The 26312-nt window shown below is 53.0% G+C and overlaps 1 protein-coding gene, 1 long non-coding RNA gene and 2 other non-coding genes across 18 annotated transcripts in view; 1 reads left to right on the top strand and 3 right to left on the bottom strand.

Annotated features, from left to right (window-relative positions):
• Nucleotides 1-12461, bottom strand: part of PPIL2 (peptidylprolyl isomerase like 2) — a 34997-nt gene extending 22536 nt beyond the window's left edge. For all 14 annotated transcript variants that reach the window (XM_063704973.1, XM_063704980.1, XM_004063100.4 and 11 more), the window contains exons 1-6: nt 12332-12461; nt 8476-8525; nt 7826-7871; nt 7376-7438; nt 5151-5202; nt 2419-2470 (exon numbers count right to left, since the gene is read on the bottom strand). In XM_063704973.1, the coding sequence (XP_063561043.1) occupies nt 2419-2470; nt 5151-5202; nt 7376-7438; nt 7826-7871; nt 8476-8525; nt 12332-12363 (295 nt within the window). In that variant the 5' untranslated portion in view covers nt 12364-12461. The remainder of the gene's footprint in view (nt 1-2418; nt 2471-5150; nt 5203-7375; nt 7439-7825; nt 7872-8475; nt 8526-12331) is intronic.
• On the top strand, nt 12451-16599 carry LOC129529594 (uncharacterized). The gene is made up of 2 exons (XR_008675134.2): nt 12451-12568; nt 16538-16599. It is a non-coding gene; the product is annotated as an uncharacterized lncRNA (long non-coding RNA).
• On the bottom strand, nt 16104-26312 carry LOC101139087 (uncharacterized). Of its 2 annotated transcripts, none has more exons than XR_008675133.2 (2): nt 24317-26312; nt 16104-17627 (listed from the first exon to the last, which is right to left on the bottom strand). It is a non-coding gene; the product is annotated as an uncharacterized protein (transcript). The 2 variants fall into 2 exon arrangements; XR_010133182.1 differs by lacking the exon at nt 24317-26312 and adding an exon at nt 18074-22806.
• On the bottom strand, nt 25082-25191 carry MIR130B (microRNA mir-130b). The gene has a single exon (NR_106369.1). It is a non-coding gene; the product is annotated as a microRNA mir-130b (primary transcript).

The following is a 26312-nucleotide window of genomic DNA, read 5'->3' as shown; positions in this document are numbered from 1 at the left end:
CGCCTGACTGGTTTTCGTATTTTTTTGGTGGAGACGGGGTTTCGCCATGTTGGATCGGCTGGTCTCCAGCTCCTAACCGCGAGTGACCTGCCAGCCTCGGCCTCCCGAGGTGCCGGGATTGCAGACAGAGTCTTGTTCACTCAGTGCTCAATGTTGCCCAGGCTGGAGTGCAGTGGCGTGATCTCGGCTAGCTACAACCTCCACCTCCCAGCTGCCTGCCTTGGCCTCCCAAAGTGCCGAGATTGCAGCCTCTGCCCGGCCGCCACCCCATCTGGGATGTGAGGAGCATCTCTGCCCAGCCGCCCATCGTCTGAGATGTGGGGAGCGCCTCTGCCCCGCCGCCCCATCTGGGATGTGAGGAGCGCCTCTGCCCGGCCGTGACCCCGTCTGGGAGGTGAGGAGTGTCTCTGCCCGGCCACCCCATCTGAGAAGTGAGGAGCCCCTCCACCCGGCAGCCGCCCCATCTGAGAAGTGAGGAGCCCCTCTGCCCGGCAGCCGCCCCGTCTGGGAAGTGAGGAGCATCTCCGCCCGGCAGCCGCCCCGTCCGGGAGGGAGGTGGGGGGCAGCCCCCGCCCGGCCGCCGCCCCGTCCGGGAGGTGGGGGGCGCCTCTGCCCGGCCGCCCCTTCTGGGAAGTGAGGAGCCCCTCTGCCCAGCTGCCACCCCATCTGGGAGGTGTACCCAACAGCTCATTGAGAACGGGCCATGATGACAATGGCGGTTTTGTCGAATAGAAAAGGGGGTAATGTGGGGAAAAGATACAGAAATCAGATTGTTGCTGTGTCTGTGTAGAAACAAGTAGACATAGGAGACTCCATTTTGTTCTGTACTAAGAAAAATTCTTCTGCCTTGGGAGCCTGTTAATCTGTGACCTTACCCCCAACCCGGTGCTCTCTGAAACATGTGCTGTGTTCACTCAGGGTTAAATGGATTAAGGGCGGTGCAAGATGTGCTTTGTTAAACAGATGCTTGAAGGCAGCACCACTCCCTAATCTCAAGTACCCAGGGACACAAACACTGCAGAAGGCCACAGGGTCCTCTGCCTAGGAAAACCAGAGACCTTTGTTCACTTGTTTATCTGCTGACCTTCCCTCCACTATTGTCCTATGACCCTGCCAAATCCCCCTCTGCGAGAAACACCCAAGAATGATCAATAAAAAAAAAAAAATCGGTTTGGAGAAATAAAAAATAAACAATAACACACACACACAAATAAATAAATAAATAAATAAATTTGCTGAATGAGAGACACACACACACACACACACACACACACACATACACACACACACTGCTGATCACAGGAGGGGAGGCAGCCCACCCTAGGCCACCAGGGTGGAGCGCCGTGTCCTCCACCGATGTCAATGACGTGCTGAGGTTCACCTATTCATTCACCTGCGAATGCTGCACCGACTGGGGACTGGGCTCTGGGCTCAGACAAGCGGGGCAAAAGGGCCTTGGCCTCAGGTGCTACAGCATCTCCCTGGAATGCATGCACCCAGTAAGCAAGGACAACCCCTAAGCCATGGCATCTCCACAGGCAAAAGACCTGGGCTAGAACCTAGCACAAGATCACCACCTGGGCAGGGGTGGGCTGCACAACTCTTCCGGGCCTCTGGCCACAAGAACAGCGGAAGGTGTGTAATGGGCATGAAGCAGGAGCCGCAGCACTGGGCTGGGCTCTATGAACTGTGGCAAAGAAAAGCCTAGCCCAAGAGCTACTGGACAAATCCCTCCAGACCACCCACATCCCCTACTCAGCTGCCGCCTTGGTTCCCAGCATGAGCAACTTCTGCCTCCAACAACAAACAGACCACAGCCTCAGCCAGAGGGGGCCCATGACCTGCAGATCCAACTGTGCCCACAAAGGCCACCAGCAGCTTACAATGGCCTGATCGCCTTTGTGGGAAGTTCCCAACACCACAGGTTCTGCCCCCAACCTCCCCCACCTTAAAACTACCCAGACCTTTGAGAAGAAATCCTGTGACACCTTTTTTTTTTGAGACAGAGTCTCGCTCTGTTGCCAGGCTGGAGTGCAGTGGCACCATCTTGGCTCACTGCAACCTCTGCCTCCTGGGTTCAAGTGATTCTCCTGCCTCAGCCTCCCGAGTAGCTGGGACTGCAGGTGCCCGCCACCATGCCCGGCTAATTTTTGTATTTTTAGTAGAAACGGGGTTTTACCATGTTGGCCAGGATGGTCTCGATCTCTTGACCTCGTGAACCATCCGCCTCGACCTCCCAAACTGCTGGGTTTACAGGTGTGAGCCACCGCGCCCAGCCCTGTGACACTTTTTGCGGAATTAAAAGCAGGTGTCTAGCTTGGTCAGAAAGCAATGACTGATTCCGTATGAAAACTGGTGAGAGCTGGGCCCTTGGGTCTGCAGGTCAAGCCCAGAATTGGCTGTGATAGTTCCACTCACCCTCACTGTTCTTGGAAAAGTTCAGCTTGATCAGGGACCTCCCGTCCAGCTTCTGGAAGAAGCACAGTTAATAATTAATGATAATGAATAAGTAACTGATGCACAGAGATGCTGGGGTCAGACAGAGACAGGCAGGAAAAGTCTCTGACTAGCCAACCCTGTGCAGCTCTGGACAAAAGGGAAGGCCCCAAGACCCTGCAAGGACCTCATGGGGGCTGCAGGATGGCGTCGGGCGGTTGTGTTTATGCGGCACCCCCACCACGCTCTGAGAAGAGCCGTCACGGGTGACCCCGAGCAGGAGGACCAGTCCACAGGGTGGTGTGTGTTATATTTCTGCAGGGTTTGGACATCTTTATGGTGAGCAGAGATTACTTCTAAAATTAAAAAGTGAACATATTTCTTCAGCTAGAGTGGTGGGACACACAGAGTCCCTCTGTGTCACCAGGCTGGAGTACAGCGGCAACATCTCAGCTCACTGCAACCTCCCACTCCCTAGTTCAAGTGATTCTCCTGCCTCAGCCTCCCGAGTAGCTAGGACTACAGACACACGCCACCACACCAGGCTAATCTCCTGACCTCATGATCTGCCCACCTCAGCCTCCCAAAGTGCTCTGTCATATGAATATTTAAGAAAAACAAAACATTAAAAGTGGGGAGAAAGTAAGAAATACACCCCAATGCTAAGAATGGTTGTGTTGGGAAGATGGGACTCTATTTTTCTGTTTCTGGATGTTTTTTCTTTTTTCTTATTTCCCCTACTCCAGGTGGCAGGTAATGTTTTCAGTTTCTGTGGTGTGTCTGCAGTACAGCTCTTCCACAGCAAACTTTCCCATAAAACAAAGTCTGGACAACCGGAGGTGGGAACTGCTGGGGGCGGGGCTGTGGGGAGACCCTGGAAGGGAGGCAGAGCTATGTGCTGCTGGGGAGCACCTCACTCAGGGCCACAACCCAGCAGCTGCTGCCACCTGGTGTGGGCTGGGCCCAGCTATGCCTACCCAGGCCCAGGGGAGACACAGGTGGAGCCTCCTGGGGCTGGGCCCTAAGCTGGCAGCAGGTCCTTAAGCTGCCCTCCCCACCCTCCGTGGGCCCTGCCTGCTGCTGGCCAACCCAACTGACCGCATCTGCTCCTCCAACCACCTTCGTTTCTTCCTTTGTCATTCAACTACCCCCACCTCCCTACATCACTACAGGTGTGGAGGAGACCACCAGAGGGCCAGCAGGGTCCCTATTCAGACACAGGACCTGAGCAGAGAGACTCCCCAACACAACAGGCTCCTCCTGAGCCCCCAAAAGTCACATGGGCCAGCCAGCCCTTGGCCCAGGAACTCTCCTCAGAGGTTTGGCTAGCAAGGCTATGCTGACACCCATAGGTCTGGCCAAGCAAGCACACAGCAAGGTCCCTTCCAGAGCAGGCCAAGAGAGAGGCGCAGGCACAGGATAAAGATGTGTGGGGCGCTCCTGCAGACTCACCCCAACATGATGCCTGGAGCAAAGAAATGGCCACACCTCCCTGATGTAAGCCCTAACAGCGTGGCTAACTGCCAGATCAGACTTTGTGGGTGTGGGGGCCAGCACAATCGACAAGTTTGGGAACCCCAAAGAGTACCTGTGAAGCAGAACACCCAAAGTAGCAAAATGCATCCCAGCTGCAACCAAATGACAGAATCCACTGGGACAGCAGGGGCCATGAGGGCAGCCGTGGACAGGAAAACCCCACCTACCCCCACCTTGCCACCAGGCTGCTCCCTGAGGCCGACACCCAGCCACACAGGGCACAGGCAGGCAGCAGGGACCTCTGCTGAGAAGAGCAACAGAGAATGACTTCCCAGACTGGGGCACGGACCTTGGGGGAAGCCCCTGGGATCCAATGTGGCTCCCAGCAGCAGACATCACAGAAACAGTATTCAAGTGACAAAGACCAAGGAAGAAGAGTGCCCTCCCTGAGGTGAGGCCACAAGCCCCCTACCCAAGCATCTGAAAGAGAAAAGCCACGGGCTTTAGTCGCCGGTCCAAGAACACTCAAAAACCAGCCCCCTGGCCAAGTTCCCCTTGTATTGGAGAGCAGGGAAGCCTTGGAGGAGCACCAACTCCATCTACAGAGTCCCCAGAACCCTGCAGCCCCCAGAACGCCACAAGGGCCAGAAGAGCTGAGACAGATGGGCTGCCAGCTTCTCCTGCTGGCCCGGTAGGGAGGGTCATATTGTCCAGGGAGCTCCCTCCCAGCGGCTCCAGCACAGGGAGCCTGCTGGAGTCCCGACCCTCCCTCTCGCACAGTTTGAGCTCTTGCCCCAGGCCATAGGAAAGAGGTGGAGGAATACATGCAAGTAATTCCAACAGGAAGGGCAAGGTCACTGGTAAAATACACTAGATCTCCCTCGGAACCAGGCTGCATAATGTCCCCACAAAACTGATGCTCACTGGGAACCTGTGAATGTGGCCTGACTTGGATATAATCAAGGGTTTATATAGGGTCTTTGCAGATAGAATCAAGTTAAGATGAGGTCACAGCTATGGCCTGAGAAAAGACATGCACATATATACACGTGCACAGGCCGGAAGCATTTCCAGAAAAGAATGGGTGTGGGGAGAGGAGGGGAAGACTGTCCCTCCTCACTGGGCCCCATGAACGGTTCTCTCCCATGTTCCTGTGTTCATGAAAACCACCAGAACAAAAGGAGAAGTGAGAGGATAGCATTCACTAGCATCACTGAAACTCCTGCACAGCCACCTACCTCTCCATTGCTGGGGTTGGTCCCGTACTTCTTAAGCCATGGAACAATGTTCCTGAAGGGAAGACAGAACAGAAAGCATCACCAGGGTGCTTAGGCGCCACCTGGTAACAACACTGTGGTCTTGCAGGGCTGCTTCCAGGTTAGAGGCCTGTGAAGGGGTCTTGCTTCACTTTAGGAGAGGAAGAGCTCCTCATCTTGTCTCAGGAAGTTGGGGTATATTTGTGGATACATAGGTTTCAAAATATGTTCAGAGTTATTACTGCAGTTATGTATAAACAACAAAAACTACAGGTGAAAACGAGTAAGTAAATGGTTTGGGTTTTTTTTCTTTGAGACAAGGTTTCGCCTTGTCACTCAGGCTGGAGTGCAGTGTTTCAATCATGGCTCACTGCAGCCTCCAACCCCTGGGCTCAAGCGATCCTCTCACCTCAGCCTTCCAAGTAGCTGGGACTACAGGTGCACACCACCATGGCTGGCTAATTTTTGCACTTTTTTGTAGACACAGGTTCTCACCATGTTGCCCAGGCTGGTCTCAAACTCCTGGGTTCAAGAGATCCTCCTGCCTCAGCCTCCCAAAGTGCTGAGACTACAGACATAAGCCACCACTCCGTCATAAATGTTGATACATCTGTATAATTAAATACTAAGCTAGCATCAAAAACTATACTTTCAAGCCAGGCATGGTGGTGGTGTGTGCCTGAAATCTCAGCTACTCAGGAGGCTGAGGTGGAAGGACTGCTTCAGCGCAGGAGTTCAAGAACAGCCTGGGCAACACAGTGAGACCCTGTCTCAAATAAAAAAAAAAGAAAAGAACAAAGAAAAACTATACTTTCAGAGAATTCTGAATCACACGGGGAAAAAAGCTCTCATCACAACCAAGTGAATAAATAGATCCACAGAGTGTTACCTGTCAACACTTCAGTGTTCACAGTGTTATCTCAATCATGTTACTACAAATAAGTTCACAAAAAATTAGCATATTTACAGTGGTTATCTTGGATAGTGGGACTGTGGTAAAATTTTCTTTTTCTAAAATAAGGCTGAAATTTCCTAAAAATTCATTTTCAGGCCAGGTGCAGTGGCTCATGCCTGTAATCCCAGCACTTTGGGAGGCCAAGGCAGGAGGGGCACTTGAGGCCTGGAAGTCAAGACCAGACTGGGCAACATAGCAAGACCCCGCCTCTACTAAAAAAAAATTTTTTTTTTTTTTTTGAGATGGAGTCTCCCTCTGTCGCCCAGGCTGGAGTTCAGTGGTGCAATCTCGGCTCACTGCAAGCTCCGTCTCTCGGGTTCACGCCATTCTCCTGCCTCAGCTTCCCAGGTAGCTGGGACTACAGGTGCATGCCACCACGCCGAGCTAATTTTTTTGTATTTTTTTAGTACAGATGGGGTTTCACCGTGTTAGCCAGGATGGTCTCGATCTTCTGACCTTGTGATCTGCCTGCCTCAGCCTTCCAAAGTGCTGGGATTACAGGCATAAGCCACCACCTCTACTAAAAATCTTAAAAATTAGGCTGGGAGCGGTGGCTCACACCTGTAACCCCAGCACTTTGGGAGGCCAAGGTGGGTGGATAACAAGGTCAGGAGATGGAGACCACCCCAGTCAACGTGGTGAAACCCCGTCTCTACTAAAAATACAAAAATTATCCAGGCATGGTGGTGCACACCTGTAGTCCCACTACTCAGGAGGCTGAGGCAAGAGAATTCTTGAACCCAGGAGGTGGAGGTTGCAGTGAGCCAAGACCATGCGATTGCACTCCAGCCTGGCCTGGATGACAGAGTGACTCTGTCTTAAAAAAAAAAAAAAAAAAAAGCCTGAAACATGAAAAAAATTACAGAAGCATATGCTGGAACGCAAAACTGGGCATAACGCTTCCAAATGCTGCATGCAAAAGGTATGCGCCGTAATTACGGCTCTGCTTTCATAAAGTGAAAAATACGCGGTTCATTACCATTCTAAAACAGGTCACTGTGTCGAATTAGAACACTAGGACCCCCACTTGGAGGGGTGGGGGTGGTCTACCCCATTCCAGACAGTGACAGCAGTACCTGACAACTAGAGCTGCCTGCCTAGGGGTCACAGCAGCACTGCTGCCATGTCCCCAAGGCCCTAGCTGTTACTTCTGTGTGCCCAAGAGCCCTACCCAAGGGTACCAAGATTCCCCTTCCTTAATGGGTGTTGAGAATCTCACATTTGTTAGATCAAAATTCAAGGAAAAACTCACAGTAAGTCAAAGACGATGCCATCGGGAGTGCAGACTGGGTAGACAAAGGGCTGCAGAGAGAGACTGAAAAAGGACAGAGTCATTCCTGGTGAGTTGCCACGCACCCTGGTCAGGATGTGGGCTGGCTGAGCCTGGCATGGTGACCTCCTGAAATGCTGTCCCAGGGAGCCCTCTCTGGGCAGCCTGGCCACCTCCCTCTCTCACCAACCTTCTCCTCCAACTACAGTAGTGTTTGTGCCACCCCTGGTGAAGGACTAGAGCAGGATCCAACACCAAGGCAAGCTCCTAACATCATGACGAGGACTCTGCATCTTCTCCCAACATGAACTGAAGGGCCACATCTTCAAGGCACACTTTTACGCATAACCCCACATCCACAAGGGGCAGATTCACTATCAGACAGGATCAGAGAACAATTACAAGGGAAAGGTAAACTTGCAAAACTCTTACCTGCAGTGGTCAAAAGGTAAACGACGAAAATTTGTTTGTGGGAGATCTGTTTAAAAATGAAATAAAAAACAGAAATCTTACTCTGTAAAGTATTTCATCTATGTGCACCTGCTAGCAATTCAATTACAGCTTATGAAAAAGTTCATGCAAATTTTTAAGTAAAGCAATTGCTGTGGATTAAAAACCTTTTAACAGATAAACCAAAACACTTGGGGTATATCAAAAAAGAACTTACTGGGAAAAGTGCATACTTTTTTACTTCCATTAAAATTATGACAGTGCTCTTGTTATTGTAGTCTTGATAGTTTTAACAGCTGAAAATATTATCATTCTTTTTATTCCTTATAAACTTGATAGAGAAAAAACATTTAAATGTACATGTAATTTTGTATTTTATTTACTTATTTATTTTTTACTTAGCTCCCAGCATCGGGGAATATTTTAAATCACATTTTACAAAAATCACCACTAAGATGAAGCATGTTCTTCTTTCTTGAGTATATTTCTCTTTCATGAACTGTGTCCTCAGCCCATTTGTCTACCATAGTTTCCGTGTTCTTGTTGTCTATTTTTACAGCTCACTGTATCCTGAAGACACTGTTCCTTAATACCACTCCCCCAACGGGGAACAGAAAGACTGCATGCCTTACCTGGCTTCTTGCCACCATAAAAGTGAGTGTATTCAGCACAGGTAATGTACCTGAAGAAGAGAGGAAGATAATGCTACCACCACCACCTTTATAAAGAGGACAAAGTCTTTGGAAGTGAGTAATCTTTGCTTACTCAGCAAATGCTTACTAAATACCTACTATGGGCCGGGCACGGTGGCTAACGCCTGTAATCCCAACACTTTGGGAGCCCGAGGCAGGCGAATCACTAGAGGTCAGAAGTTTGAGACAAGCCTGGCCAACATGGTGAAACCCCGTCTCTACTAAAAATACAAAAATTAGCTGGGCATGGTGGTGGGTGCCTATAATCCCAGCTACTCGGGAGGCTGAAGCAGAGAATTGCTTGATCCCGGGAGGCGGAGGTTGCAGTCAGCCAAGATCACACCACTGTACTCCAGCCTGGGTGACAGAGTGAGACTCTGTCTCAAAAAAACAAACAAACAAAAAAACACCTACTATATGTCAGCCACACAGTGATAAACACAACAGACATGGAGACCAGGCACAGTGGCTCACACCTATAATCCCAACAGTTTGGGAGGCCAAGGCAGGAAGATTGCTTGAGTCCAGGAGTTGGAGAACAGCTGGGGCAACAAAGCGAGAATCTGTCTCTACAAGAAAATTTAAAACTTAGCCAGGTGTGACAGCTCACACCTGTGGTCCCAGCTACTCCAAAGACTAAGGCAGGAAGGCAGGTTGAGGCTGCAGTGAGCTGTGACAGCGCCACTACACTCCAGCCTGGGGGACGGGGGAGACTCTGTCTCAAAAACAAACAAAACAAAAAACAAAAAAAACCGGCCGGGCAAGGTGGCTCACGCCTATAATCCCAGCACTTTGGGAGGCCAAGGCGGGCAGATCACGAGATCAGGAGATGGAGACCATTCTGGCTAACACGGTGAAACCCGTCTCTATTAAAAAAAAAAAAAATAGAGGGCCAGGCACGGTGGCTCACACCTGTACTCCCAGCATTTTGGGAGGCCGAGGCGGGCGGATCACGAGGTCAGGAGATGGAGACTATCCTGGCTAACACAGTGAAACCCCGTCTCTACTGAAAATACAAAAAATTAGCCGGGCGTGGTGGCAGGCGCCTGTAGTCCCAGCTACTCGGGAGGCTGAGGCAGGAGAATGGCGTGAACCCGGGAGGCGGAGCTTGCAGTGAGCAGAGACCATGCCACCGCACTCCAGCCTGGGCGACAGAGTGAGACTCCGTCTCAAAAAAAAAAAAAAAAAAAAAGGTATCTTATTGCCACAAAGAGTCTGTTTTGTCAATCTTATGATTTCTATTTCTTTATTTTTATTTATTTATTTATTTATTTATTTATTTATTTATTTATTTTGAGACAGAGTCTTGCTCTGCTGCCCAGGCTGGAGTGCAGTTGTGCAATGTCGGCTCACTGCAAGCTCCACCTCGTGGGTTCACGCCATTCTTCTGCCTCAGCCTCCCGAGTAGCTGGGACTACAGGCGCCTGCCACCATGCCCAGCTGATTTTTTTGTTTATTTTTAGTAGAGATGGGGTTTCACCGTGTTAGCCAGGATGGTCTCCATCTCCTGACCTCGTGATCCACCCGCCTCAGCCTCCCAAAGTGCTGGGATTACAGGTGTGAGCCACCGTGCCTGGCCCCTTATGATCTCTATTTCAACATTAATGCTGGTCAGTTGTTGTGTCTAAGCCACAAAAGGGAGGGGGATATAACAAGGCACAGCTGATCTCTATCCCATCATGGCCAGGAACTCAGTTTTAAGGTTTTCCTGGGGTTCTCTTGGCCACGAGGTGTCTGCTTAGCCAGTGGGGGGACTTAGGGTTTTATTTTTAGTTTACAGGGAGGAGCAGGCTCAAGAGCTGAAAATCAAGAGTTCTGTTTAAGGAATATTAAATTCGAGATGTCTGGCCCGGCACGGTGGCTCACGCCTGTAATCCCAGCACTTTGGGAGGCAGAGGTAAGTCGATCACTCGAGGTCAGGAGTTCAAGACCGGCCTGACCAACATGGTGAAAAACCTGTCTCTACTAAAAATACAAAAATTAGCATGGGCATGGTGGCAGGCACTATAATCCCAGCTACTGGGGAGGCTGAGGTGGGAGAATTGCTTGAATGTGGGAAGTAGAGGTTGCAGTGAGCCAAGACGGCACCATTGCACTCCAGCCTGGGCGACAGAGCAAGACTCCATCTCAAAAAAAAAAAAAAAAAAAATTTGAGATGTCTTTCAGTCCTCCAGTGGAGATACTAAGTAAGCCACTAACTACACAAGACTGGGGAAAGCAGCTTATAGATGACTGGGAAATTATATCACCCACAGAGAATGTTTATGGAAAAGAAACGTATGAGATCTGAGAGAAGGGAGGAGGGTCCAGAAAGGAGACTGGGAAAAGAAAGACCGCTGAAGTCGATGGAAAACAAAGAGCATGTGAAATCCCAGATACCAAAGAAGGGCTTCAGAAGGAGGGAGTGGTCAACAGTGTGACATACTGTTGAGAAGCCCAACAAAATGAGGACTGAGGCTGCCCGGACGCGGTGGCTCACGCCTGTAATCCCAGGACTTTGGGAGGCCGAGGCGGGTGGATCACCTGAGGTCAGGAGTTCGAGACCAGCCTGACCAACATGGAGAAACCCCTTCTCTACTAAAAATACAAAATTAGCCGGGCATGGTGGCGTATGCCTGTAATCCCAGCTACTCGGGAGGCTGAGGCAGGAAAATCTCTTGAAGCCGGGAAGCGGAGGTTGCGGTGAGCCAAGATCTCACCATTGCACTCTAGCTTGGGCAACAAGAGCGAAACTGCGTCTCAAAAAAAAAAAAAAAAAATGAGGACTGACGATTGAATACTAGATTTAGCAACAAGAAATCGCTGGGAACCTGAAAAGAGAGGCCGCTGAAGTCGAGAGAAAAGAAAGAGCAGGTGAAATCCCAGATACCAAAGGAGGGCTTCAGAAAGAGGGAGTGGTCAACGGTGTGACATACTGTTGAGAAGCCCGACAGTTCTAGGGCAGTTCTGGGGTCGAAATTCTGACTTGAGTGGTTTCAAGAGACTCAGAAAACAGCATGAAGCCACTAGTCTCTCACTTGTTCTTAAGAGAAAGAAACAACACGGCGGCAGCGGGAGGGGAACGTGGGACGTGGGGCACGGGGCACGGGTGGATTTTTAAATTTTATTTATTATTTTTGAGACAGCGTCTCGCTCTGTCACCCAGGCTGGAGTGCAGTGATACGATCTCGGCTCACTGCAACCTCCGCCTCCCGGGTTCAAGCGATTCTCCTGCCTCAGCCTCCCAAATAGCTAGGATTACAGGCGCCCGTCACCACGCACCGCTAATTTTTGTATTTTTAGTAGAGACGGGGTTTCACCGTATTAGCCAGGCTGGTCTTGAACTCCTGACCTCAGGTGATCCGCCCGCCTCGGCCTCCCAAAGTGCTGTGATTACAGGTGAGCCACTGCGCCCGACCTGGTTTGCTTTAAATTAGAAGGCTCTGCAGCACGTTTGCAGGCTGATAGGCATGAACCAGAACACAGCGAGACGTGAAGTACGGAAGAGGTAGAGACTACTCATTCAAGGGCGAAACTCGCGAGCAGACGGGGGACGGTCCGGGCAGAACCAGAGTAAAGGAAAACCGGGCTGCGCTCAAGCCCGCAGCTGACGTCATCGGAGCCGCGGCCCCGGGAGAGCGCGGCGGCCCGAGGGTCATTACCCTGACTGGAGACAGGGCGGCAGCTTCCGGGAGGAAGTGACCTTTGGGCTGTGCTCTGGGGAGTAGCTGAGAGGGAAGGCGAGCGGCGCGCAGTGCGGGACAGGCGGTTCACTGAGGCAGAGTGGAGCGCCGCTCCCGACTGCGGCTCAACTTACATTTTGTCCTTTTGGTGCTGTCGCTTCCCCATGGCGGCGCGGCGGCGGCGACTAGCGAGCACGAAAAAACAACGGCTGACAACTCAGACCATGGAGCCGCAGCCGAGTTCCGTGACCACTTCCGGGTTCCGCGGCGCGCCCCGGAAACGGGCGCCTGGCGTGCTGGGAATTGTGGTTCGCTAGCGCCAGGTGCTCGTGCTCGGAAGGATCGCCTGCCCAGTATGGGGTCCTAGCTAGGTATGCCATCTCCCGCAGGCGTCTTTTCGGGGCCGAGCTCCCTCAGCCTCGAAGCCCCATCTTCTTGAGGGGTCTGTCTGGACCGCCTCGTCTACCCCCATAGCCACGGCTCAGGGCCATTCCCATACTGGGTTCTCAGGTCTTATTTATTTTCGAGACAGGGTCTCGCTCTGTCGCCCAGGTTGAAGTGCAGTGGCACAATCACAGCTCACTACTGCCTCGACCTCCCAGGCTCAAGCGATTCTCCCACCTCAGCCTCCCGAGTAGCTACGGGCACGCACCACCGCACCCGGCTAATTTGTTAATTTTTTGTAGAGACAGGCTCTTACAATGTTGCCCAGGCTGGTCTGGAGCTCTTGAGCTCAAGCAGTCCTCCCTCCTTGGCCTCCCAAAGTGCTGGGATCACAGGCCTGAGGCTTCGCGCCCGGCCAGCGCTCAGGTCTTTTTCAACGTCCTCCTAGAGCTTCAAGTCTCATGAGCCTCCACCCCATCCCTTCCCGCCTCCGTGGCAGATGGCTTCAAAGCCATGTACCACTCTCGTTCTACTCGCTCACTTCTCATTCTCTCTGCATATTCGGTCCCCACCGCCTCCAGGCCCCTCGGAGGCCCAGCAGCAGGTGGCCATCAAGCCTAGAGGTCCAAAGCCCTACCTGATCCCTTCCGTCTCTTCTGCCAGACCCTTCCCTTGGGTCAGATCAGTACCTTGGGCCCCTAGCTACACTCAGGCCCAGGGTCATCTTGCCTAGGCTCCTAATTTTAAATGCCATTTGTATCCCATGACTCCCAGTACTAAGTCACCAGCACTCCAGGTTCCTGATCTCCACTTGGGTAACCACTGATCTGAAATGTAACATGTCTGGATGGGCGTGGTGGCTCACGCCTGTAATCCCAGCACTGTGTGTGTGTGTGTGTGTGTGTGTGTGTGTGTGTGTGTGTGTGTGTGTGTGTGTGTGTGTGTGTGTGTTTAGTAGAGACGGGGTTTCACCATGTTAGCCAGAATGGTCTCGATCTCCTGACCTCCTGATTCGCCTGCCTCGGCCTTCCAAAGTTCCGGGATTACAGGCGTGAGCCACCACACCCGGCCAATCCCAGCACTTTGAGAGGCTGAGGCAGGCGGATCACTTGAGGTCAGGAGTTCAAGACTAACCTGGCCAACATGGCAAAACCCCATCTCTACTAAAAATACAAAAAATTAGCCTGTGTGGTGGCACACATCTGTAATTCCAGCTACTTGGGAGGCCGAGACAGTAGCTTGAACTGGGGAGGCAGAGGTTGCCATGAGCCAAGATTAGGCCACTGCATCCCAGCCTGGGTGACAGAGTAACTCTGCCTAAAAAAATTAAATTAAATTAACATGTCTGGTCAAAGTAGAATTTTCTTTTTTTTTTTTTCTTCTTTTTTTTTGACATGGAATTTTGCTCGTTTCCCAGGCTGGAGTGCAATGGTGTGATCTTGGCCCACTGCAACCTCCGCCTCCCAGGTTCAAGCGATTCTCCTGCCTCAGTCTCCCAAGTAGCTGGGATTATTACAGGCATGCGCCACCACGCCTGGCTAATTTTGTATTTTTAGTAGAGAAGGGGTTTCTCCATGTTGGTCAGGCTGGTCTCGAACTCCCGACCTCAGGTGATCCTCCCGCCTCAGCCCTCCCAAAGTCCTGGGATTACATGCGTGAGTCACCGCACCCGGCCATAAAGCAGAATTTTCAATCCTCCCTTTTCTCCCAGTCCCCACTCTGCTGAGCAGTACCACCATCCACCCAGTCACCGAAAGCCAGCTATCTTTGCCTTATTTCATGGCTGGCTTCTTATTCTTTAGGTTTTAACATAAGTGTCACCTCCCCAGAGAGACCTTCCCTAACCACCCACTTCCATGCATCTCCCATAAAGTCTGTCACAATTCCTCACAATTTGTAATCCTGTGTAATTCAGTCTGTGTCCCGGTTTACTGAGCACCCTCCCTGACACAACCACTGCCTCCATGACACACATACAGTGGATGGGCTGGAATCTTAGGCCCAGCATGGTGGCAGCACCTGTGATTCCAGCTACTTGGGAGGCTGTAGTGGAAGGATCACTTGAGGCCCAGGAGTTTGAGGCTGCAGTAAACTATGATCAAGCCACTGCACTCTAGCCTGGGCAACGGAGTGAGATCCTGTCTCTTTAAAAAAGGGCCGGGGTGTGGGGAGGGGACAGTCGGTGCGGTGGCTCACGCCTGTAATTCCAGCACTTTGGGAGGCTGAGGCGGTTGGATCACCTGAGGTCAGGAGTTCGAGACCAGCCTGGCTAACATGGTGAAGCCCTGTCTCTACTAAAAATACAAAAATTAGCTGGGCGTGGTGGCATGTGCCTGTGATCCCAGCTCCTCAGGAGGCCTGAGGCATGGTGATCGCTTGAACCTGGGAGGCAGAGGTTGCAGTAAGCCGAGATCACGCCACTGCACTACGGCCTGGGCAACAGAGCACAACTCTGTCTCTAAATAAGCAAGCAAACAAATAAATACAAACCAATTAAAAATAACCCATTTGTGGTGATGCACCATGATGACTCAGTCAGAAAGCAAAATGCACCAATAACCTAAAAATTGACCCCATTGGAGAAATATTTCAAAAAGCAAGAACAGTTGAGTAAATGATGTTCCACCCATTTGATGGAATATTTTGTATCTATTGTTATTGGTGAACTTAAAGATTTATTATTATTATTATTACTTTTTTTTTTTTTGATATGGAGTCTCGTACTGTTGCCCAGGCTGGAGTACAGTGGCGTGATCTCGGCTCACTGCAAGCTCCACCTCCCGGGTTCAAGCAATTCTCCTGCCTCAGCCTCCCGAGTAGCTGGGACTACAGGTGCCTGCCTCCACCCTCTGGGCTCAAGAGATTCTCCCACTCACGCCTCCCAAGTAGCTGGGACTACAGGTGCGCACCAACATGCCTGGCTAATTTGAACACCTGAGCTCAAGTGATCCCCCACCTCACTCCTCCCAAATTGCTGGGATTACAGTAGTGCACCACCACGCCCAGCCAGAATTCTGAATTGTCTTTTTATAAAACAGTGTGAGTTCCTTACATAAAAAGTCCTCTGAATTCTTTTTTTTTTTTTTTTAAAGACAGAGTCTCACTTTGTCGCCAGGCTGGAGTTCAGTGGCACGATCTTGGCTCACTGCAACCTCTGCCTCCTGGGTTCAAGCGATTCTTCTGCCTCAGCCTCCCAAGTAGCTGGGACTGCAGGCATGAGCCACCACGCCCCGCTAATTTTTGTATTTTTAGTAGAGACAGGGTTTCACCATGTTGGCCAGGATGGTCTCCATCTCTTGACCTCGTGATCCGCCCGCCTCAGCCTCCTAAAGTGCTGGGATTATAGGTATGAGCCACTGTGCCCGGCCAAGGCCTTTGAATTCTTATTCATTGCTGGATGCAAAATGGTACAGTCTTTTTGGAGGACAGTTTGGCTATCATACCCTATGATTCAGCAAGCATGCTCCTTGGTATTTACCCAAATGAGTTGAAAGGTTATGTATACTCTAAAACCTCCACACAGATGTTTATACTGCTTTATTCATAATTGCAAAACTTGGAAGCAACCAGGATATCCTTCATTGGGTGAATGATAAAATGTGACATATCCAGGCAATGGAATATTATTCAATGCTAAAAAAGATGAGCGGCCAGGTGTGGTGGCCTAACTGCCTGCACCTCTTGACTCCCCACTTAGCCTGTGTGACTCATTCAGGTCTGGCCTCCACCTCCAGGCAGTCCTCCATCCCCAAGGCTGGGTTCAGACCTCCTTAGTTCCCAGCGCCCCCGACCCCATCTCCTGTACCCCTAACCAAGCTCAAGGTGGGCACAAGAGATGGTCCCAATGTATCTGCTGAGTGAATGAAAGCCACGTCATTCTTATGGCTCTTCTATAAGGTACTTTTCTTCAAATGAGGCCAACAAACTTGTCCTGAGATTTCCTTTCTATCCTCCAGGTGAAGAATTTGGACATTTCAAGATCTGAAGTGAAATTAAACTGGAATGGCCTGTCACGAAACCCAAGGAGGTCGAAGGGGTTTACTCTGGGCTTGAGGGAAATGAAAAAGGAGCATCTTGGGGAGTGTCCCATGTGCCAGGCTAGGTCACCATTTCTTCTCAGTCTGTTAGTGAATCCTCACAACCATCCTGAGTGCTTATTCTCATTTTACAGTGGAGGGGTCTGGGCTCAGAGGTTGGCTCTGTGTAGGCAGTGCCTGTGCCCGTGCTGTAGAACTGCACATGAGGTGTGGAGGGGCCTGGGGCTGACGTCCCCTCTCTGCCCTGTCTTGCAGCCACATGGTTGATCTGACTGGTTGATCTGACTCCCTTGGTTCTCAACCCTGGAGGCTTCCATTTCTCATATGTGGCTGGAAACAGCCTGCCCAAGCTCCATTGCCCTGGCTCCCCCGGTAAGCATGCCTCCGCACCTCCCTGGGGCCAGACACCCCTGGCTCTAACCCAGTGCACTGCAGGCAGAGGGTAGCATGGGGAGCCATGCCCACAGGGAGAGGCAGGAGTGGGGCTGGAGATGTGGGAGGGGCCCCCTGGTTTTCCACCTGTCCTTTGGGAGCCCCAGGATCCTGTCTGGTCTACACTATGCCTACGGTCTTTGGTCCCTTCCCTCCACTGCCCTGCAAGTCGGTCAGTGGGAGCCTCCCCCACTCCAGGCAGTCCTGGGTGCCCCCTGCTCAGAATAATCCCAGGGGCTCTCCTGGGCCTGTAGCCGTGGATCTCAGCCCTCTGCTTTTAAGCAGCAGACCCCTCTTTGCAGACAGGGTCTTGATGGACAAAGCAGATAAACGGGGTTTGCTCTGGTTAAGGCGTTGGGTGGGGGTTGAAGGCACCAAGGGGCTCCACCTACTTGGCTTTAGGCAAGCAAGGCAGCCCCAGGTGCCAGGGAGTGATGAGGTCACCACGGAGACCATGGTGGTGGTAGCGGCAGAGGTGGCAGCAGGGTTGGTGGCAGGCATGGGGAGGTCGACCGGTCCCGCAAGAGGTTGGGTTCTGGTTTCTTCTGTCTTGGCTTCCTTCTCGTCTTCTTGGTGTCTGCAACAAAAGGTGCCAGTGAGTGCCTACCTTGCAGCCGGAGCAGGTAGAGTGGGAGCCAGACACAGTGGTGTGGGGTCTTCACGCAGTCCCTCCAACAGGAAAGGGAGGGGGGCCCCAAAGAACACCATGAACAATACCTGGAGCCACTGCTGACAGGGGCCAACATGCCTCATCTCACCAACCTCACCTTGGGGGCTACAGGTGCTGTTGGTCCAACAATCAGTGGAGGGCTCACTCTCAACACTCCAGAAAGTGGGACCCCCAGGCAAGCTGGGCCTCTCCATGTGACACAGAAGTGAGTAGCCCCACACTAGTGTAGGCACCCACGAACACAAATATACTGAAGGAACTGAGCCTGAATCCAATCGAGCTTTAGAGCAACTGTCCAAGAAATACAGGCAGAGGAGGAAGCAACCCACCAGCAGACCGTAACAGACGCAAACCTGGGAAGTGGGACTTGCCAGAGGACGACACCAGACAGGCTATCCCTCCTCAAAGGGGACTTCAACAGAAGTGGCCAAGGACCCAGGTCCATCCCAGTGTACGTTTGCTGCCCCTGTGTGGCCACATATATGGCCCCCTTTCATTTCATTCTCACAAGGTTCCCAATTTAGACACTAATTATACAATCACCCTAGTTAAAAGGAACCTAAGAGGCCTAACAGCCAAACATAATGAATGTGTGAGTCTCACTGGGTCCTGAGGTGACAAACCAAGTCTAGAAAGACTTTTGTGGCCCATCTAGGAGAGGTGACTATGACCAGCTGATGTCAGAGAACTGTTGTCAATTATGTAAAGTGTAACAATGACATTGTGATTATGTCAGCAAATGTTTGTTTTTGTAGTTGTCACTTTATAGAGACAGGGTCTCACTCTGTATCACTCACGCTGGAGCACACTGGTGTGATCATAGCTCACCATAACCTCAAACTCCTGGGCTCAAGCTATCCTCCTGCCTCAGCCTCCCAAGTAGCCAGGACTACAGGCATGTGCCACCACACCTGGCTATTTTAAAAATTTTTTTGTAGAGATGGGGTCTTGCTATGTTGCCCAGGCTGGTCTCCAACTCCTAGGCTCAAGAGATTCTTTTACCTCAGCTTCCCAAAGTGCTGGGATTACAGGCATGAGCTACTGTGCCCAGCCAAATGCCTTTTTTTTTTTTTTGAGATGGAGTTTCTCTCTTGTCACCCAGGCTGGAGTGCAGTAGTGCGATCTTGGCTCACTGCAACCTCTACCTCCCAGGTGCAAGCAATTCTTCTGCCTCAGCCTCCCGAAGTAGCTGGAATTACAGGCAAACCCAGCTAATTTTTCTGTATTTTTAGTTGAGACAGGGTTTCACCATGTTGGCCAGGCTGGTCTTGAACTCCTGACCTCAGGTGATCCACCTGCCTCGGCCTCCCAAAGTGCTAGGATTACAGGTGTGAACCACCATGCTCGGCCTTTTTTTTTTTTTTTTTTTTTAATTAAGATGCATTCTAAAGTAGTCAGAGGTACAATGATGTCTGAGATTTCCCTTCAAATACTTCAGAAAAAGGCTTAGGGTTATGGAGAGTGAAACACATTTGGCAAGATGGGGACAGTTGCTGAGGCTGACGACAGGTTCTTGGAGGTGTCTGCTGTCATCTCCAGTTTTGTACATGTTTACTTTAATAAAAAGTGCCTCTTTTTTTTTAAGTGCCAAACACAGGGCCAGAGACAAGCCACAGGGCCACACCAAGGACATGGTTGGTCTGTGCCAGGACTCTCTCAACTTTTTTTTTTTATTTTTTTGAGATGGAGTCTCACTCTGTTGCCCAGGCTGGAGTGCAGTGGCGCTGTCTCAGCTCACTGCAACCTCCGCCTCCTGGGTTCAAGCAATTTTCTTGCCTCAGGCTCCTAAGTAGCTGGGATTACAGGCACGCACCGCCACGCCTGGCTAATTTTTGTATTTTTAGTAGAGACGGCGGTTTCACCATGTTGGTCAGGCTGGTCTCGAACTCCTAATCTTGTGATCCGCCCGCCTCGGCCTTGTCCCAAAGTGCTGGGATTACAGGCGTGAGCCACCGCACCCGGCCTTTTTTTTTTTTTTTAATTGATTCAGGTTTGCTTGGTTGCTTGAGCCAGCCCTACCTACAGGCCTTCATCCACCACTCCAAAACACTCACCAAGGTGAGCAGTGAGGGCTCTCTCTCTCGGAAAGGTGGCCCAACTTGCTCAGGATCACACAGCCAGGAAGGAAGTAGCAGAGCTGAAGTCAGTCTCCTAACTAAAGAATCTAGCTAGGGGCAGCAGCGCCTCTCCTCCCAGGTCCAGACTGCCCAGGCCCCTTCCTGCTCTGGATAAAACCTGATCCAAGGAGGGCAAATCCAACCGGAAGAGTGGAGGTGGTCACCTAGCCCTCGGCCTGGCTGCACTGGGCTCAGACCCCCGCCCAGGGCCCAGCACCGGGAGAGGTTGATCCTCGCCCCGGGAGTAGAGGTGCACGCGGTGGATGCTCTGCTTCAGCTGCTCCACCTGCTCGTGCATCTCCAGGGCGCCCATGCTGTTGCAATGGTTCAGCTCCCCCTGCACAACACAGAACTTCGCCTGCAACAAGAGTAGGAGAGGCAGGGCAGGGGGAGGTCCGGGGCGTGAGACGCCTGCCCGCTCCACTCCCCAGGCTGTGCAGCCTCGGCTTTCTGATAGATCCTACCCTGCAGCCCCAGCTAGGCCGACGGCGACCTCTCCACCCCACCCCCATCCCCGGCCCCCAAAGCTCCAATCGTCGCAGCTCTTTCCTAGGGGACGGCAGACCCGGGTAGTGACAGTTCCCGCCCAGCCGGTCCCATGCCCCGCGGCCGCATCCGGAGAAAAGAGATCCCGCGCTGTTCCAATTGTACCACCCTCTCCGCCAGCGACGGGTTGCGGACGGGGCTGCGGAAGAGGAGGCGCAGCGCGCGCCCAGTGTAGGTGTCCGCCTGCCTCTCCAAGTCCTCCTCGGAGATCTGCTGGCAGGTCTTGCTCTGCGGGACCTCGCTGTCGAACTCGTCTAGGATCCCTATGAGCGAGCGCGGCTGGAGAGCCCGGGTGGCCTGGAAGCGGAGCAGGCGTCTGGGCGGGGCTCCCAAGGGTCTCGGCGCGCCGACCGCCACTCGCCCCGAGGCCGGAGCGTGGGGTCACCAGGGGAGGCGGGGCCCGTCGTGCGGGACTGCCGGGACGCACCCTCTCTCCCCACGGCCGCGGCGCAGGTGCGGACTCTCTAGCCTACTGCAGCCGCGCCGCCCCGCCCCGCCCTGCCCCAGCCAATCCGCGCGGAAGCCGGGGGCGGGGCCAATCCCCAGTCGCCTGCCTCGGGCGACAATGCCGGTTGCTCTGGGTACGCGCGCTCACGACCTCGAGGGGGCGAACGCGGCTGCGCGGGTCCTGGCCCAGTTCCGCAGGGGCCATCGGGCCTTTGACCCGGGTCGGGCTCTTGGCTGCGCCGAGGACGTGGTTGGTCAGCAACTTCCTTAAGGTCCCCACATCTTGGCAGGCCTCCGGTCCCCTCCGACGGGCGCCCCTCCTCGCTGTCTGTAGCCTCCCGGGCCTCATCCAGGCAACGCCCCGAGAACTTCACTCTGCCCCTAACCCCTCTAGTTCGGACTTTTCACCCTCCTGCCTCTCCTTCACTCTCCAGCGGCCTCCCCAGATTCTGCGCTCTCCTCCCCTTTACAGCCACTTGTTTGCTCTGTACTCGCTGCATCTCCGGCCCCTCCTCAGTGTCCTGTTCCCCCTGCTCCACCTCACTGTCCTTTTCCTCTTGCCCCTCGAATGCGTTTCTGAAGGTCCTGGCTTCACCGTCTCATCTGGGACGATCTTACACACTTCTTGTTCCTGATTAGAACCCATAACTGACTGAAAAACACACCCACTGTGTCTCACCCTTCAGCTCCAGACCCATATCCAAATGACCACTGGGGACGATTCTTGGGCATCTCATGCTGAACATGTCCACATTCACGCACAGCTTCTTCTCCCTGAAAGCTACTTTTCTTACCCCCTTCCCTCCTACTTGGTCAGCCACTGACCCCAGCCACTAACAAGGGGGTGCACCCTGGACTGCGTCCTCCCTTGTCCCCTCCTTGTCCTCCATCAGCCCTGAGATCCATAGTGTGCCTGAGACGTTTAATCAGATTTTTCATCTCTTACTGCTAAACCACCACCCCTCAGCTCTTCCAACATAGGAAGTGACATTTATTTCCTCCTGCCTGGGGACAACCAAAGAAGAATGAGGTCTGTCCTGATCATCTTGTCTAGGAGTGCAGGCAGAGAGACTTGTCAGGTACACTTGGGCTCAAATCTCTATTCTACTTCCTGCCCTGGTGTGACTTACAAAATGAAACTTTAAAATCTATAGTATGTGCCTTTTTTTCTTTCTTTCTCTTTTTCTTTCTTTCTTTCTTTCTCTCTCTCCCTCCCTCTCTCTCTCTCTCTCTCTCTCCCTCCCTCCCTCTCTCTCTCTCTCTTTCTTGTCGGAGTCTCACTTTGTCGCCAGGCTGGAGTGCAATAGCGCGATCTCAGCTCACTGCAACCTCCGCCTCCCAGGTTCAAGAGATTCTCCTGCGTCAGCCTCCGTACTAGCTGGGACTACAGGCATACACCATCATACCCAGCTAATTTTTGTATTTTTAGTAGAGGCAGGGTTTCTCCATATTGGCCAGGCTGGTCTTGAACTCCAGACCTCAGGTGATCCCCCCGCCTCGGCCTCCCAAAGAGCTGGGATTACAGGCGTGAGCCACCGTGCCTGGCCAGGATGTGCCTTTTTTCATACAGGACAAGCACCCCCTTGAGGGTGGAGCAGATCCCTAATCACCCTCCCATCATGTCATTCTAGTAACCCATGCTTCACACTTTATACCTGTATTTGTATTTTTAAAAAGTGTAGGCCGGGCACAGTGGCTTACGGCTCCCAGCACTTTGGGAGGCCGAGGCGGGTGGATCACCTGAGGTCAGGAATTCGAGACCAGCCTAGCAAACATGGCGAAACCCTGTCTCTACTAAAAATACAAAAATTAGCTGGGCGTAGTGGCACATTCCTGTAATCCCAGCCACCTGGAAGGCTGAGGCAGGAGAATCGCTTGAACCCAGGAGGCAGAGGTTGCGGTGAGGCAAGATTGCACCATTGCACTCCAGCCTGGGCAACAAGAGCGAAACTCCGTCTCAAAAAAAGGGTGGGGGGTTATTGGGCCCCTCCTCTTTGTCAGACACTGCCAAGTTTTTTTTTTTTTTGAGACGGAGTTTCCCTCTTGTTGCCTAGGCTGGAGTGCAATGGCACAATCTCAGCTCACCGCAACCTCTCCCTCCTGGATTCAAGTGATTCTCCTGCCTCAGCCTCCTGAGTAGCTGGGATTACAGGCATGCGCCACCATACCTGGCTAATTTTGTATATTTACTTTTTATATTTTCAAGAGGGAGTCTTGCCCTGTTGTCCAGGTTGGAGTGCAGTGGCGCGATCTTGGCTCACTGCAACCTCTGCCTTCCGGGTTCAAGCAGTTCTCTGCCTCAGCCTCCCTAGTAGCTGGGATTACAGGTGCCCACCACCACACCCGGCTAATTTTGTGTGTGTGTGTGTGTGTGTGTGTGTGTGTGTTTTTAGTAGAGATGGGGTTTCACCATCTTGGCCAGGCTGGTCTTGAACTCCTGACCTTGGACCCACCTGTCTCAGCCTCCCAAAGTGATGGGATTACAGGCGTGAGCCACTGCGCCCAGCCTAATTTTGTATATTTAGTAGAGATGGGGTTTCTCCATGTTGGTCAGGCTGGTCTCAAACTCCCGAACTTAGGTGATCCACCTGCCTCGGCCTCCCAAAGTGCTGGGATTACAGGCATGAGCCACTGCGCCTGGCCAGAGATTTTTTAAATGACAGTTGTTTCTGCCTCAGGGGCTCCCAGTCTAATGGACACTTCTGCCACAGGGAGAACATTCTGATTTAGGCCGGGTGCGGTGGCTCATGCCTGTAATCCCAGCACTTTGGGAGGCCCAGAAGGGCAGATCATGAGGTCAGGAGTTCGAGACTAGCCTGGCCAACATAGTGAAACCCTGTTTCTACTAAAAATACAAAAATTACTGGGTGTGGTGGCACCTGTAGTCCCAGCTATTCGGGAGGCTGAGGCAGGAGAATCGCTTAAACCCCGGAGGCGGAGGTTGCAGTGAGCCGAGATCGTGCCACTGCACTCCAGCCTGGGCGACAGAGCAAGACTCCATCTAAAAAAAAAAATTTGATTTAACAAGCTGTTCTGGAGGAATGTTCAGTGCTGTGAAGCCCAGAGAAGGCTTCCACTGGGAGGGAGCCAGTGAGCAGAGCCCTGAGTTCAGTCTCCCCGCAGCAAGAGCAGGAGACAGCTGCATGGGGGTCTCCAGCCAGTGGGTACAGAATCTGTACAGGACTGAGGGGTGGCCACCTCCAGCCATGGCCCCTGGTGCCTAGAGGAAGGGAGGATGGATCTAAGTCAGATGACCCTAGGATCAAGGAACCCCAAGGGATCAGGACTAGGAAGCCAAGGAGCATGTGTCATTGCCCCTGTTCCTCCCACGGGTACCAGGGCTTCTCTCCCCAGGGTAGGGGTAAAGCAGTTTCCCAATGCGCCCAGCTAGGGGTGAGGGGAACTCCCAAAAGCCCATCTGGAAACCTAGTCCTCCTCTAAAGAAGATTTGAATGGCTGTGACTGGGCACATAGAACCTTTCGCACCGTGTCAGGTCTTGATGGTAGAGGTGGTCATCCAAGCATGCCTGGGGTCAGCCTCCTTGGAAGTTCAGCTCCAACCCTGTATTCCAGCTGGGATGGTTGGCATGTTAGACACCTCAGTCCCTCCTGCAGGTTCAGGGCACACCTCTCTGTAAGAGAACAAACTGGCACGGCTGGTAGACATCATTTGCAGGCTTTGTATCCCAAGTCCACCCATCCATCTCACATAGTACCACTCCAGCTGAGTCCACTCAACTGATCAGTCAACTGGTCAGTCCATAGTACCACTCCAGCTGATGTCCTGGGGTGAAGGCTGCCTCCTGAAAGGCCTGCCTTACCCCCTTACCCAACTGCCACCCAGAAGAACATTCTCTCCAGAGCCTGGCCCTGTTCAAGCTTCCAGCAAGGACTGGGCCCAAGCCAGGCCTAGAATGATCTTCCATGCAAAAGACTGGGCGTGTATTTCCCCTAAGACCCTGACCAGGCCTGGAGTTCCAGTCTTACCCCAGGGACCCAATGTGGAAAGACCTTCAAACAAGAGCTTTTCAGAAGCTGGGGAGGTCTGCTCCTGCACCTGTCCAGCCATGACAGGATGGAGAGTTTAGGGATGATTCTCCAGCTCTGCACCCACCTGATCCTCTGATGGAGGGTCCAGTCCAGCTTCACATCTGTGCCTAATCAGTGGAAACACTTACCCTCTGGGCACCTCAACCTTCTCAACTGGAAAGTGGAGTGAGGCAGCAAGCTCCCTTTCCCCCTCCCAGGGTAGCAGGCCGGACCTGACCGATGCCCTTTCATCATTGCACTGCTTCCCAGCGGCCCATAGTAGTGCAACAGGGAAAGAGTGTCGGGCAGGCCTGCCAGTGCCTCCCCCAGGGTGGTCTGTAGGGATCTGAGACCTGGAATGCAGGCTGGCTGGGGCGGGGCCTCTGCCGGGGGGAAGGGTGCCCTCTGACCCCAGAGGCCCAGGCCTGTCTAGAATCTCAAGTTTCCATGGAGAAGGGAGCGAATTGGGTAGGGGGGAGGGGACGGCCTGCAAGCCCAAGGGGCCCTGCCTGGGGAGTGGGAGGTGAGGGTTGTAGGGACGGAGATCCCCAAGGCTGGTCCCAGATGCTTTGACAATATCATTGCACTGCTTCTCAGAGCACAGTAGTGCAACCTCGTCAGAGCACCTGCGGCCAGCAGGGGGGACCCCACCACCCCCAATACACGCAGGGCGGGAAGCTCAACCATGGATGGGTGGGTGGGGCAGAGTCCCCGTCCAGTCCATCCGGGCAGGGAAGGAGACCGCAGCGGGGTGCGTCCTTGGGGTCTTCAGAACCCAGGACACCCAGGCCTTTCCCAGAACGCTCCGGATTGAGGTGGAGGAGAAACCCCAGACTAGGGGATTGTTCCAATCCCGGAGCAGGAGCTGACGGGCCACGCAGGGGAGGGGGCGCACACACAAAGACGAACCCGCGCTCAGCCGCAGTCCAAAGCCGGCTAGCGCCCGGAGCGGGGTGGGTACAGCCCGACGACCCTGCGCCCTGACTCGGCCCGCGGCTCCAGGAGAAAAAGGGCGGCCCCACCCCGGGACGACGCGCCCCTTCTAGCTGACGACCCCATCCCTGGCCCCTTGCCCTGCACTAGATACACTCTGGGTTCTTTTCTAACATATTCTTCTGCCTGGAGGCCCAGAGCGGAGCAGAGGATGGGGGCTCCCCGCCCTTCTAGAGTTCCCTGCTCCAAAGAGGGCGCCCGGGATCCCGGCCGCGCCCCTCCGCCTGACCCGCCGAGTAGGGCCGCCCAGCCCAGCCCAGGATCCCCTCCTCAGACACAGCTACTCACGCAGACATCCCTTCCGCCCAGGGCCCGGTCAGGACGCGGAGGGTTAGACGGAGGAGGATCCCGGCCATCGTCTGCCCCCGGGTCCCCATCCAGACGACCCTGCACCTCGTGGCGGCCCCTCGCCTGCCGGCTCCATCTTTAACCCGCTGACAGTCGGAGGGGCCGGGCCCCC

The sequence above is a fragment of the Gorilla gorilla genome, chromosome 23, assembly GCF_029281585.2.
Source record: "Gorilla gorilla gorilla isolate KB3781 chromosome 23, NHGRI_mGorGor1-v2.1_pri, whole genome shotgun sequence".
In the NCBI taxonomy this organism is placed as follows: Eukaryota; Metazoa; Chordata; class Mammalia; order Primates; family Hominidae; genus Gorilla; species Gorilla gorilla.
This window is presented reverse-complemented; position numbering and strand designations above follow the sequence as displayed.